Source organism: Penaeus monodon, chromosome 3 (assembly GCF_015228065.2).
Source record: "Penaeus monodon isolate SGIC_2016 chromosome 3, NSTDA_Pmon_1, whole genome shotgun sequence".
NCBI lineage: Eukaryota > Metazoa > Arthropoda > Malacostraca > Decapoda > Penaeidae > Penaeus > Penaeus monodon.
In genome coordinates, this window is record NC_051388.1 from 50,659,526 (window position 1) to 50,674,195 (window position 14,670).

The 14,670-nt window shown below is 34.3% G+C and overlaps 1 protein-coding gene across 2 annotated transcripts in view; it reads right to left on the minus strand.

Moving 5' to 3' along the window:
* Positions 1-883: 883 nt before the first annotated feature.
* Positions 884-14,670, minus strand: part of LOC119596586 (sedoheptulokinase-like) — a 67,547-nt gene continuing 53,760 nt past the window's right edge. The window contains exons 7-10 of one of the 2 annotated variants that reach the window (XM_037945901.1): positions 14,150-14,247; positions 5,968-6,142; positions 5,631-5,826; positions 884-2,906 (exon numbers count right to left, since the gene is read on the minus strand). In XM_037945901.1, coding sequence (XP_037801829.1) covers positions 2,738-2,906; positions 5,631-5,826; positions 5,968-6,142; positions 14,150-14,247 — 638 coding nt within the window. In that variant the 3' untranslated portion in view covers positions 884-2,737. The remainder of the gene's footprint in view (positions 2,907-5,630; positions 5,827-5,967; positions 6,143-14,149; positions 14,248-14,670) is intronic. The other variant, XM_037945910.1, reaches the window with a different exon arrangement.

Genomic DNA, 14,670 nt, shown 5'->3' on the forward strand with positions numbered 1-14,670 from the left:
TGTCTCCTGGAGCTTGAGTGTTGACGTGGGTGGATAATGTATTAGTAGGCATTGAGGAGGGAGGTTGTAGTAGCAGTGTTCAGAGTCGTGGTCAAAGGAGAGCCTTGGGTCGGGGAACCAGGAGAGTTTGAGTTGGTGGGGCTATTTGATGAAGGGGAAGCCTCATTTCCCCTAACAAGGGTATAACATCTTCATTATTGGCCATGGTAAGCCTAGAGTATGTTGGGGAGAGAAACAGTCCACCTCTTGAGGAGTAAGACAAGCTAGACAACTAAAACGGGAATACCATGCCTATGGCTCCCTCAGGCCTTAAAGGACTGGCACAAAGTCAGCCTTTCATCCTTTCTGCATGGCTCTCACACCTTAGGAAGTGGATAGTAGAAGGGGTTGGAGAAGAAACAAATGAAAAAGCAGGAGGGGAAAAAGACTGATGCCCAAGGTAGGGGAGATCCCCAGTATTGGGTCCCAGTCCTTGCCTCATAAGCCCTCTCCCCCCCCGACAACAACGGGAAGGGATTGGAGTAGAAAACAATTAATAAAGTAAACTCACAGTGGACGTGGCATGTACTTACATGCCATGTCCGTCAGATTTGGGTTAAATACCCCTAGGTCCACAAATGTCCAGCTATGTAACTTGGTAATACTTGAGATGAAGGTGCATTCAGAACTAGTCTCAACTCAACATTCATTCATCCAACCGACTCTCCCTTGGTTTATTTTTAAAAATTATTTGTTAAACCTAATCTGAAATTAAAACTCAATTTGATAGCAGGTTATGTTTTTGAAAAACTATTATTTACTACTTGGTGACTTTCATTCAATCATAATGATGCACTGTGTATATATTCTTGTATTTGTAACACAGGAAAAAGAAATCCCCAACAACACTATGCTTGATTATATTTATTGACGATACACTAAGTCCCCAGTATATATTTTCCAAAGCTTTGCATGCAAGTCATTTATTCAATATTTGGGACTCTAGTTCCTATGCAGCCCTATACAGCAATCTGGAGATATTGCAAGTTTAGTACCATAGAAATAATATGATGCTACAGCTAATTAATAAAATACAATGAACTAAAGAACGTATAAAGCAACTTAATTGAGCATTTTTTTCTGTAACATAATACTTTACTGAAATAATGTTCACTTCTCCAGGTATCCTACTTGCTTCACCTGCAAATGCCAGGTATGCTTATATACAAGTACTCTCCACTATAGCTCTTTTATCCTTTTTATTATACACAGATGGCTCCACAAGCACTTAGTCGCCAAAAAGTCAATGGCAGGGCCTATTTGACCTCATATGTATATCCCATTCCTTGAATTTTCTGGGGAAAAGGTTTTTCTTCTATAAATATTCTGCCTGTTATTAATGTAACTATTACTAATATTATTATGACATAATGACAAAACATTTGTGGAGCCATCTATGCATTTAAAATTAGATAAATAAAACAAAATCACTGGAGATTATATATAAGCACTCTTAGCATCAACTAGTCAACATTTATGTCTTTACTATGAATAATATTATATCTACAGCACTGACTAGTAGCTAAGGAAAGGAAGACAAAGATGAAGACAAAAGTAAAGAAGAATCTATACATGAGCACATCACTATCATTGGAAATTGTGCATCTTTCACTAAGACTGCACTCTAAGATGTGCTGTATTGCAGTTTGTTTCTACAGCAAAATATACTTTTCTTATAGTCTACAGTGAACTAAAGTTCTATTCAATGCTAAATAAGGACAAAGTTGTGATTTAATAAATTAATGAAGCTCATCAAAGATATATTACATAAAGTCTAACTGGAGTACTAACTGGATATTAGTGGATGGAGAGTAATAGCCATGAAGAATTATATTCTAATGGATATTGGGGAAAAGAAATCTACAAATACATGACAATAAAACATCTCTCTAAGTGGCCTTTGGGTCACTGTATGCTACTCTGAAAACATCATGAATATAAAATAACATAGCAATGTTTGATATGCACTGAAGATGGTTTACTGAAGTTCTATCCTGCTGAATGAGAGACTGATAAACACATCATCAAATACATCAAAGCATTCATGTGCAGTAAAAAAGAGAATTTCCAATCCCATTCATTATCAGAGAATAACATGCTACAGATCAGCTGACATTCCTATCAGAGGTATATATGCAAGATCATCATATTATTAGGTACCCACCCTTCTGCATCAGTGCTGTATGATACTTTAATACATCAAATGCTGCAGAAACCTTTTCTGGCATTTCATATGATGAAACAAAAACTTAAAATCCTCTAATAACACATGTAAAGATACTTGTAAACTCTAACAGTGACTGAAAATCGAAGGGCCTCTGGCTTATTGCTAATGTATTTTTCATTACCTTTATTCACTTTTATATAATATATGGGCATAAATGAATGTACATGCATATATTCACATGCACATGCATAAACACACACACACACACACACACACACACACACCCACGCACGCACGCACGCACGCACGCACACAAAAGTTTTGTAACAAAAATGAAGAACAGTATGTACTTTACAAGGCATAAAATCTGTGAAACAAGATAATAACAATTTAAGAAATTATAACAGATTTCAATATTCATGTCTCTCTATAACAATTCATATTTCTCACTTCAGAAATATTGTGCAGTAGGCAATATACTTGCAAGTAAGATTTCAAATCTTAACTCTTAGCAATTCTAAATAACTATCTTCAGGGTGCTTTGGAATTAATGGCTGCCAAAGCAGACCCATACGCAGCATCACCTCGGGAGTCCAGAGACACTGGCAGTATATGCTTTCCCAGTTTTTGTGCGTATAGGTTTCTTGTAGGCTGTTCATATGTTTTGTGATTCGTTTCTCGAGTAGGATCGTGGCTCATGCTGCAAAGTATTGTAGTGAGGAAAAAAATAGAGCAGAAAAGGCTCTTAAAATTATTTTATTATCTTCATATGCTATACTTGCAAGATGAAACAAAAATTTGTTTATATGCTCATGGCTTGTGTGTGTGTATGTGGGTGTGTGGTGTGTGTGTGGTGGTGTGTGTGTGTGTGTGTGTGGGGTGTGTGTTGTGTGTGTGTGTGTGTGTGTGTGTGTGTTGGGGTGTGTGTGTGTTTGGTGGTGTGTGGTGTGTTTTTTATGTGTTGTGTGTGTGTGTATGTTGGGGTGTGTGGGGGTTTTGTGTGTTGTGTGTGTTGTTGTGTGGTGTGTGTTGTGTTGTGTGTGTGTGTAGTGTGTGTGTTTATGTGTGTGTGTGTGTTGTGTGTGGGTGTGGTGTTTTGTGTTGTGTGTGTGTGTGTGTGTGTGTGTGTGGGTTGGTGTGTGTTGTGTTGTGTTGTGTGTGTGTGGGGTTATGTGTGTGTGGTGTGGTGTGCTGTGTGTGTTGTGTGTGTGTTTTGTGTGTGTGGTGCGGTGTGGTTTTGTGTGTGTGTGTGTGTGGGGGTGTGTGTGTGTGTGTGTGTGTGTGTGTGGGGTGTGTTGTGTGTGGGGTGTGTGTGTGTGTGGTGTGTTGTGTGGTGTGTGTTGTGTTGTGGGTGTGTGTATGTGTTTGTGTTGCATGTGTATGTATTAATATATTAATATATACATTAATATTACCACTGTTATTGCTATCACTAACATAATAATTATCATAGTGTTATCAACAATACTAATAGCAAAAAAAAAATAAAGGAAAACAGTAAACAGGTAGGACTAAGAATTGAGTCCTTGGTGACTAACCACCAAAGTGCTAACACAATCACTAAGTTAGTGGGCATGGCATTTATATGAATGCCACCCTTACTGACACTTGGTTTATTTTCTCATTTCAAATATCATGTCCTGAGTCTGCCATTTGATTTTTTATGTGAAAAAGTGGTTGATACAACATAATGTTAAAAAAAAAAAAAAAAAAAAAAAAAAAAAAAAAAAAAAAAAAACACACACACAAAAAGAAATAAATGTTTTCTACCCCTCTTCTTGTGGAATTGGTCTCCTTGAACATGTTATTCTATCTAATACATAAAAATATAATTCTAGCTCATCTTTTAATGATTATAGTGATTGGTAATATGATTTCTAAATAATTTTACTTGCTTAATAAATCCATAGTCACTCAAGTCCATCTACTGCCCTTGGAATCTGCCAACACTACACTACTTTTCTAGCACTTCCCCCACCCATAACACTACACTGCTCTTCTATCACTGATCCAACACTACACCACTCCTCCTACACTACTTTAAAATTGCTCTAACACTGCAGCAATCATAATTAACCTGTTGGGTCTGGGTGCCTCGCCTTGGCATTTGGATTAAAATCTGGGCATAGGTTTACTTGTGTGGAAACTCTCCCAGGTGTGTGGCTTGTAGGCCACACGAACACACAAACACTTATGTGTGGTGACAAGACTCTCTCCCTCCTCTTTGCAAATGCTATAAGCTTTTATCCTGGAGACATGTTTCAGCTGTTTTACAATTTTCTGAGGTTCTATATTTGTCATTTTTTATGCTATATTAAGAATACAGTGGACTGTTTTTGTTGAGTATACTCCAAATTATCTCTCCAGGTAAATTACACTGTGTGTGCAACTGTAGTATCAATAAGTAACATTGTGCTATTCGTGTTCTTATTTTTTTTTCATAGTTTCATATTATTCACCTTCCCATAATACACCCACAGGCAACATCAGGCAGGAATAGGTGTGGACAAGTGCCTTCCTTAGAGCCAGCACTCTCCTTGACATAGCTCACGAATGGTTCACTCCACCCTTTATTAAGGATGGAAATATCGCCCACCCCCAGCCAAATTTTTTCATAAGATCCCTGTCACCTGGATCCAATTTGTTGTCTGGCACCTGTGTCAGCCTCTTCCAGGAATGATGAAGGCTTAACCCAATGCCAACAGGTATCATAAATCTCTGAGTCTTAAACTCAGACACTGAGTGCAGAAGTCCACTACACTTAGCAGAACTTCCCGCTCCATGCACTCTGGCATGTCGCCTGTACAGCCATACCCCGCAGACTAAGCAGTATGTAATGACGCTTGTACGTGTGACCCATCAGGAAAGGGTTAAAGATTAAAGTTCCCTGAATAAATTCTTAACTTCTTTAACAAGCTGCACCCCTTAATAACTAACTGCAATCCCACAGAAAGGGGGGAGGGCCATCTAAGAGGGGTCTCACCATAACAGTTTTAAACAAGGTCTATCATTATACTGAGGTTTACAATTCAGCAGTCACATCCTCTGGCAATCAAAGTCTCCTTTGAATCATGTGGTGATGATGATAGAAAAATTAAATCTGGAGAAGCTAGAAACAAAGTACTGAGCAGGATGGGTCGCAATAACAATGCTTTAATCAGTTTATACATAATTGTATTCCTATGAAAATGATCTAAGTAACTTTGGAATCAAGTATGGGTTGTAGAGAGGCCAAGAGAATGATTGGGCAAGCTGGAGAAGGAAATAGAATATGCATCTGAAGACCAAATTGCTGCCATGGGCAGAGAAACCATTATGACTGAAAACAATCATAAAGCATGTAAGTAAATGGGTATTATCTACAGAACTGTCAATGTCCCTGTATGGTGTCAGTACATAAATTCTTTATAAACTAGTGACTTACCTGTGTATATTTGTGATGACTCCTTTGCATAGTCCTCTTGTCACTTTCCCTAGTGATATGTTTCCTAAATCTATATTTGACACCATAGCATTCTCTTGTGGTGAATGACGTTCCCCAAATATTGTAGGTTCAACTACTAATGAAGACTGACTCTGAGGCTCTGCACCAAGGGCTAGAATTCTCTGCCAAATCTTTGCTGTAAATGATAGAAAGAGCATGAAGAGTCAATCTCATTTCTAAAACCATTATAATCTAATTTACACTTTTTCAAAATGTATTTGTCTCTAGTATAACATTTCATCTCATTTCCTCTATTATAATAGGCAAACTCACTTACATTGTGGAACTTGGAAACCTAACTCAAGACTCCACTGCTGTACAGTTCTCACAAATGCTGCCAGGACATTGCCACCATTTAAAGATGCTGCTACTGCCAAGTATGTGTTGTCGAAGAAAGGGAAATACTCAATTGGCTGTGGGCTGCTAGGAGGTTGTTCTGGTGGCACAAAGTCCTGAAGAAAAATACTTATCAGATAAAAATCACAGAAGATCAAAGAAGTGTAATTTTCTTTCCCTTTTTAATGAACTTTCTACCTCTCCCTCTTAGTTTTTGTTTCCTATAACTAAAAAACATATTTAAAAAAGTCCATTTGGTTAATGTCAAAATATATACTGGAGGTTGAAAATGTTTCATACCTGTAAAATATTGCATTAAAGCCATAACATTATCAACATGTGCAAAAGCAGCATGGTACTGGACTTTCAGAGAGAGTAACAAAAATATCTTGATTATAAGTGGATATGAATAGAAAGCATGAAAAGTTTACTGAAGAATATGAAGATAAAAAGTAGATGTTGAAAACTAATATATTCAAACACCAGTATAATAGCATAAAAGCATATAATATCTTATTAAGAAATTAGGGCCACTGCATAGACCCTCTCTGCAGGTTGTCATGACAAATGACATGTCCATTGTGATTTCAGTTTACTAATTGAATTTACACATAGATGGTTCCATAAGCAGTTAGCCACCAAAGAGTCAATTACTAATCCTATCTATCTCATCTATTTACCCTTTATCTTGATCTTTATAAAAAAAACTACAACATTTATCTTTCATTGCTGATAATATTGTTAAAGACATCATAATAATCAAAAAGCCAATAATGATAATATTGATATTGATATTTATAGTATTAAAAAAGAGGAGAAATCAGGTGAGGTCATGTTGGGCCTACTAATTGACTCCTTGGTGGCTGAGCACTTGGGAAAGCCATCTCAGTGTAACAAAGTTCACAAAAAAACTACAGTACATATATTCACTGCCAATCAAATAAGATTTAAGTGTTCCAAACTTGTCCTTCTTAGAGAACTAGACACCCATAAATAAATATTCTTCATGAAAGATTTTCTATACTGAGAAGCATCTGTAGAGATCTAATGTGAAAGCCTGGTGCACATTCACACGTCTGGAATGGATGTGCACAAATTCATATACTTGAATAACTATGTAGCTGAATCTGCATAATAAGTCATTCTTACAATGGTGGAGACACTTAATCCACTCACAAAACTCTTGCTAGTCTCACACCTCACTTATCCCCTCACTTGTTCCATTATGGAGTCAAAAGTTAAATCCAGTATGAAGCAAAGGCCTGACAGAGCAAGTATAAAAGAAGGGAGGGGAATGAAGAAAATGTCAGTGGACCAAACTTAACATGGTAATATATCTGCTCCCTAGGAAACTCACAGTACACAACTTATTCCATGAAGCAATATACCTTAAATAAAATTAAAAACTATGCCCTAACCATCCAACAGGCAAAGAAGATATTAAATTAAAAGGATAAACAACTGCAAGAGAAATAAATAAATAAAAGATTTCAGGAATCCCATAACAATTTGTATATATGCAATAAATCCTAAAAGAATAGGGAAATTGAAGTGACACATAATTAAGAAATATGTCCACAACAAAAAAGGCAATGCATGACATGTGTCTTATCTCACATAATTACTATTATCTCTTGGCAAGGACAACTGACACACAACACTGTATTAATAAACCACCCGCTTACAACATTACAGACTATGTCTCACAAAAAAAAAATACATTACATATATGCACTGCCAATCAATTAAGCTTTAAATGTTCCAAACTTGTCCTCCTTAGAGAACTAGACACCCATAGATAAATATTCTTCATGAAAGATTTTCTATACTGAGAAGCATCTGTAGAGATCTAATGTGAAAGCCTGGTGCACATTCAAATGTCTGGAATAGATGTGCACAAATTCTGTCATAATTAAGAAATATGTTCACAACAGAAAGGCAAAGCATGACATGTGTCATATCTCACATAATTACTATTACCTAAGGCAAGGACAACTGACACACAATGCTGTACTAATAAACCACCTGCTTACAACATTAGAGGCTATGTATCAAAAAGGCATGAGGAACCATATCCAAGACTATGTAGGAGACTGATGATACCAAAAGTAATCACTGGCACCCCATCTTCATACTGATGATGAACCTAGAGATAATATTATAACTACACAGGCTACATCCTTATTGTTACATGTGGCAATATTGGAATAGCTGTTGCACATAGTTTGTGTGGTCTGTGAGCTCTCTGTCTGTCTGTCTGTCTCTCTCTCTCTCTCTCTCTCTCTCTCTCTCTCTCTCTCTCTCTCTCTCTCTCTCTCTCTCTCACATGCGCACGCACACACACACACACACACACACACACGCACATGCACACGCACACGCACACACACACACACACACACACACACTATGTCTTGCTGGTTCACTCTCTCTCCCTATTTTTCTATCTCCCTCTTCCCTTTATTTTTTAAAAATGTTTTGCAAAATTGAAAGGGTTTTTTATCTCTCGGGGGAGGACTTTTAATGGAAAAAAAAAAAATTTGGTTAAAACCTTTTTTTTCTTAAAAACGGGGTAATTTAAAAATTAATATAGCCCTTTTTTTTTATTAAAGGGGAAAATATTGAATTTATAAAATAAATGATAATTTAAAAAATTTTTAAATAAAACTTTTTTTTCAATTAAAAGGTTAAATATATGATAGATTAAAAAAATTTTTCCCTTTTTGAATCCCGGGAAAAAAAATTTAAAAAAATTTTTGAGGCAAAAATTTCCAAAATTTTTTTCACAATAAACAATTTTTGTTTCTAAATGTAATCCCATAAAAGGGCCCCCCAAGAAACTTTAAATAAGAAAAAAGAAAAAAATTTTTTTAAAAAATTTCCCCAAAAAATGGTGGGGGAAAAAAAACCCCTCCTCAAACAAAAAAACTGGGCAAAAAAACCCAAAAAAAAAAAAAAAAAAAATGAAAAAAAAAAACCCGGGTTTTTTTTACAGTTATCTTTGTTTTTCTTGTAAAATTAAAAAAAACAAAAGAAACAATATCACGGGGGATTTACTAAACCCCCTTTAAAAAACTAGGGAATTTTTTCTAATTAAAAAAGGGTATAAAACCGAAAATATTTAAAAATAATGGGCCCTTTTCCCCTTTTTTTTTTAATTTCCCAAAAAAAGGAAAAAAAAAAAAAAATGGAAGGGGTTCCATTCAATTTTCTTAAAAACAAAAAAAAACACAAACAAAAGGGGGGAAAAAAAAAAAATTTAAAAAAAAGGGGAAAAAAAAAAAAAAAAGAAAAGAAAGGGTAAAAAAAAAAAAAAAAAAAAAGAAAAAAAAAAAAAAAAAAAAGAAAAAAAAAAAAAAAAAAAAAAAAAAAAAAAAAGAAAAAAGGGGGGGAAAAAAAAAAAAAAAAAAGAAAAAAAAAAAAAAAAAAAATAAAAAAAAAAATAATAAAAAGAGAGAGAGAAAGAAAAAAGAGAAAAGAGAAGAGAGAAGAAGAGAGAGAGAAAAGAGAGAGGAAAAGATAGAAGAGAAAGAGAAAAATAGAAGAAAGAAAAAGAGAGATAAAGAGAGAGAGAGAGAGAGAAGAAAAATAGAGAGAGAGAGAGAGGAAAAAAGAGAGAAAGAAGAAGAAAAAGAGATAAGAAGGAAAGATAGAGAGAGAGAGAGAATAAGAAAAAGAGAAAAAGAGAGGAGAGAAAAAAACGAGGGGAGGGAAGAGATAAGATGAGAGAGAAAGAGAGAGAGAGAGAGGGAGGGGAGAGAAGAGAGAGAGAGGAGAGAAGAGAGAGAGAGAAGATAGAGAGAGAAAAGAGAAAAAGAGAGGGGGGGGGAAGAAGAAAAGAGAAGAAAAGAGAGAGGAGAGAGAGATAGGGGAAAAAGAGAAAAGAAAGAAGAAAAAGAGAAGAGAAAGAAAAAAAGAGAAGGAGAGAAAGGAGAGAAAGAGAAAGAAGAGAGATAAGAGAGAAAGGAAGAGAGAGAGAGAGAGAGAGAGAGAAGAGAGAGAGAAAAAGGGAAAAAGAAAAAAAAAAAGAGAGAGGGCAAGAGAAGAAGAGGAGAGGGAAAAGAAAAAGAAGAGAGAAAGGGGCAGAAGAGAAAGAGAGAGAAAAGAAGAAAGAAGAGGAAAAAGAGAGAGAAGAAAGGAAAAAGGGGAGGAAGGGGAAAGGGGGGGGGAAAGGGAGAGAGAGGAAAAAGAGGAAAAGAGAGAGGGGAAGGAGAAAAAAGGGGGGAAAAAGAAAAGAGAGAAAAAAGGGGGGGAAAAAAGGGAAAAAAAAAAAGAGAGAGAGAGAGAGGGAAAAAGAAGGGGAAAAAAAAAAAAAAAAAAATAGAAAAAAAAAAAGGAAGGGGGAGATAAAAAAAATAATAGATAAATAAATATAATAGAATAAAAATATAAGGGAGAAGAAATAAAGATAAAAAAAAATAATAAAAAAATAGAATTAAAAAAAAAAAAAAAAATAAATAGAATATACATAAAAAATAAAAAAAAAAAAAAGAAAATATAGACAAAAACAAATATAAAAAAAGAAAAAAAAAAAAAAAAGATAAAAAAAAATAAAACAAAATAATAATAATAATAATAGATAGATATATATATATATATATATAATATATATATAATATATAAGATAGATATATATACAATATATGAAAATAATATATATATATAGATATATATATACTAAGATTATAATACATAATATATAAATGCATCTTATATATATATATATATATATATATATTATATATATATTAAAATATCTATATATATATAATATATAATATAAGATATATATAAAATATATATATTAATATATAGATATAAATAAAAGATATATATATATATAATAAATATATATATAGATAATTAGTATAAATATAATATATATAATATTAATATATATATATATATATATATAAGATATATATATATGAGTAACCACAATAATTATTATATTATATATATATAACTAATATATATATATATATAATATTATATATTAAGGTATTATATATATAATATATAAAAAATATATATATATATATATTAAAATATATAATATATATATATATATATATATATAATAAACAAACAAATATACACAATATATATATATATATATATATATATATAGTATATATGATATATATATATATATATATATATATAATATATATATATATATATATATATATATATATATATATTATATATATATATATATATATATATATTATATAATATACTATATATATTATATATATATATATTATATATATATATATTTATATATATATTATATATATATAATATGTGTGTATATTATATATATATATAGATATATCTATATATATCATATATCTATATATTATATATATATATATATATATATATATATATATATATGCATAAACCCACCCACCCACCCACCCAGAAATAAAGTAATATAACACATTGTATACCATGCAAACTTATGACGGAGTTACTGAAGATGTAAAATAAGAAGCCATGCCTTTAGCTGTAGACAGATAAAATTTTGAGAATTTCTGCATACTTCTTCCCCTTAAGCAAATCAAGCCTGTACAAAATAGTGGTATATTTTTTCTACTATTTAGAAAGAGTAACCATAAAATGGATGAGAAATTTTAGGGGAAAAAAAATCAAAACACTTGCCATTTGCATCTTACTCAGTATCCTTACCATCCCATAGATCAACTCCCCCTGACCACTGCACTCCTCCATCACCTACACATAATCCTCATCTGAATGTCCTTGTTGATGGTTATCCCTGTGAAAGCAGTACTGTCATGCATTGGCTCCACTACTAGATTAGGAGTGTGACTGGCCTCTGTCTTCACCACCTTCAGAGGATGTATGGTTGCCATCTATGTGCAGACTGGCAAGTAACTGGCTCCTATCAATGGGAGTCAAGGCTCTGGGTCACTGGCTGCTCATGTGGGATGATACAAGAGGTCTCAGTATATAATACAGGGTTGAAGAGATAAATAGAATATCATAATCCCTACTGATCCTGTGGACAACCACACTGCAGAATAGTGAGAGGAGAGAGATATCTGGCATCCTCAGAGGCTTTTTCCAGGAGATTTTTACAATTGAACTATGTTGGCAATTTACTAATTGCAGGGCCATCCACTGCTTTCTGTGACCAAAATCTACTGTTAGTGGCCAACGTGTGCAGTGCCTTGGTGGATCAGCCAAATGCATTGGTGGAATCTCCTCAGCCTCTCTACAGTCTGAAGTGGCCTCTAACTCATAGTAGGTAACACTGATACAGTTTATCTACATGCTCAGGACCCTGGGAAGGTTTTCTTCTCATGCCACCATTTACTAACTGAGGCATCATACCAGCAGACCAGGTCTTATAGTCCACTGGCCTGCAAGCTGGGAATGTTTTCTCTATCATATTGGGTACTCATGGAGTTAATACACTATCATTCAATCCCAGAAGACTTCCAAGATCCTGTTATGATTCCTGAACTTTATGCTACAGTCTAGGAAACACAAGAATCAGAAGTTGAATCTTACATGAATTTCCTCACACCCTCCAAGAACAACTCACTCCTTCATGTCCCATGTAGAGAAAATGTGAATTCTTATATTTAAGAAGTGCATCAACACGTGGAGGTCAAGCCGACAAAGGTCTCCAAAACATTTTTAATTTTCTTCAATATCATATGGGCATAATCCTATATGTGAATTTATTTTTCCATCTCATTTGGCACTTGAGGACAACAGGTAACAGGTATATTTTCCTAAACATCACAGATGCCCTATTCAGTAATCAGTGGCCTTTTTCTGGTAGGAATGTCTTCATTTGGTAGTCATCATCATACATGTCTCTGTGCATATTAGGCTGGTAGGAGTCATGTCTGCGAGGCCAGGCTTGAGATAAAAGAGACCAGGGAGAAGTTGCATCTCAGTATGATCTCTGAGGTGCAAAAGAAAGAGGAAATTGTCTTGGCTTTTCTTTACTTGGCTCAGTGCCTTCATTCAGCCTCAACTCTTAACATATGGTGTCATTAGTGGAGGTGCATTTGACAGTCCATTGCAGAGCCTACCTAGCCTATTTCGAACTAAAAACATCCAACATGCCCCTACCCACTCTCCATTCCACCTGTTACTAGAGACTCCAGCCAGGGAGGTTAGTAACGGGTGGCAAATCCCCAAGGAATATATGAAAATGGTATAGGACACTCTGGGTATAAAATATCCGTGAGTCTTCAGTTCAACATACTTGAACCTTACTTCAAAACCTTGGCCTTGCCTTAGTGGCTAGGTCTATGGAATAAACAGGTGCTAGAAAGTACTCTGGACTCTCACACTTTCAGCCTGCTACAAAATGAGAACCTACTAAAATCCAAGTCATGCAGCATAGGAATGTTCATTTAGTAACAACTTTATTCTCCACTGTTCTGGTGAGTGGGAAGGAGTCACCCATCACCTACAACTCTCATATACTTGCATATGACTTGGAAATAGAGTAATAAGTTGTAGACTAAACATCTTTTTGAAGTCAGGGAATTTTAGGTAGTTCACAAGCCTCATGAAAGGAGCCATCAGTTTGGGATATGAACATTCTGAAATACCCTTCTGACTCACAAAGGAGTGTCATATCCATTTCTCTGTATCTATCATGTAGGGAGAAAAAAATCAGTGGGCTGATGCATTACCCTTCCAGTTGCTGATGGTCCTGAATCAGTGGGCCCTGAATCACAGTCTCTTCCTCCATCTCTCACATATGAGACTTAGTAAATCAATATCAACTTTTTTATGTGCCTTTCCAAGACATATATGGAGGGGAAGTGATGTATCACTGAAGACAGCAAGCTGCTCATAATTAGATCTATCACACATGGGTCAGTCACAGGTGATGCTTCATTTATCCATTTTTCCTGTTTCTATATCTCTCATATATCTATTCTATTGGATCATGTACCTAGCCATGAGCCCATATAATTCAATTCAACAGACCCCTAATATGTATGGGGTGTTTTCTACTTCTTGTCCCAATTGTTGTCTCAAAGGATGAACAAACAGATTTCAAACGAAGGGAAAGGAACTTGAAACATGATTTTGTAAGATAATAAAAGTACGTAGGGCCTTACCTCTGACATCCTGAAGCAGAGCTGGGCTGATGTCGATATATTTATTACAGCTACATCATTTCCAGACAACAGTGGCAGAACTGAACACTGAAGATCACCTAAAACACATAAAATAATATAATATGCATTAAAAAAAATAATAATAAATAAATAAAAAATAATAATAAAAATATAATAAAAATATGAAATACTTCCCAGAATATACAGCAGAATTCATAACAATTTTCTTTGATATAATGAGACATATATGAAGGGAAAATGGTGAATCATTGAAGACAACACACTGTTCATAATTAGATCTATCTCACTTAGAAGCCAATTTAGCTATCAACTTCTGCTGTTGGCCCATTCCTCTATCTTAACTAGCCTTAAATACACATGTTAATATTAAATAAACAAAAATAGTTTTAACAAATCTAACCATTTTTTTTTTGCCAAGAAAAAAAATAAGCTTCAATAGAAAGGCATCCCAATGCTTATGAAATAGTTAATGTGGCATTCACTTTTATTTCCTGTGCAGT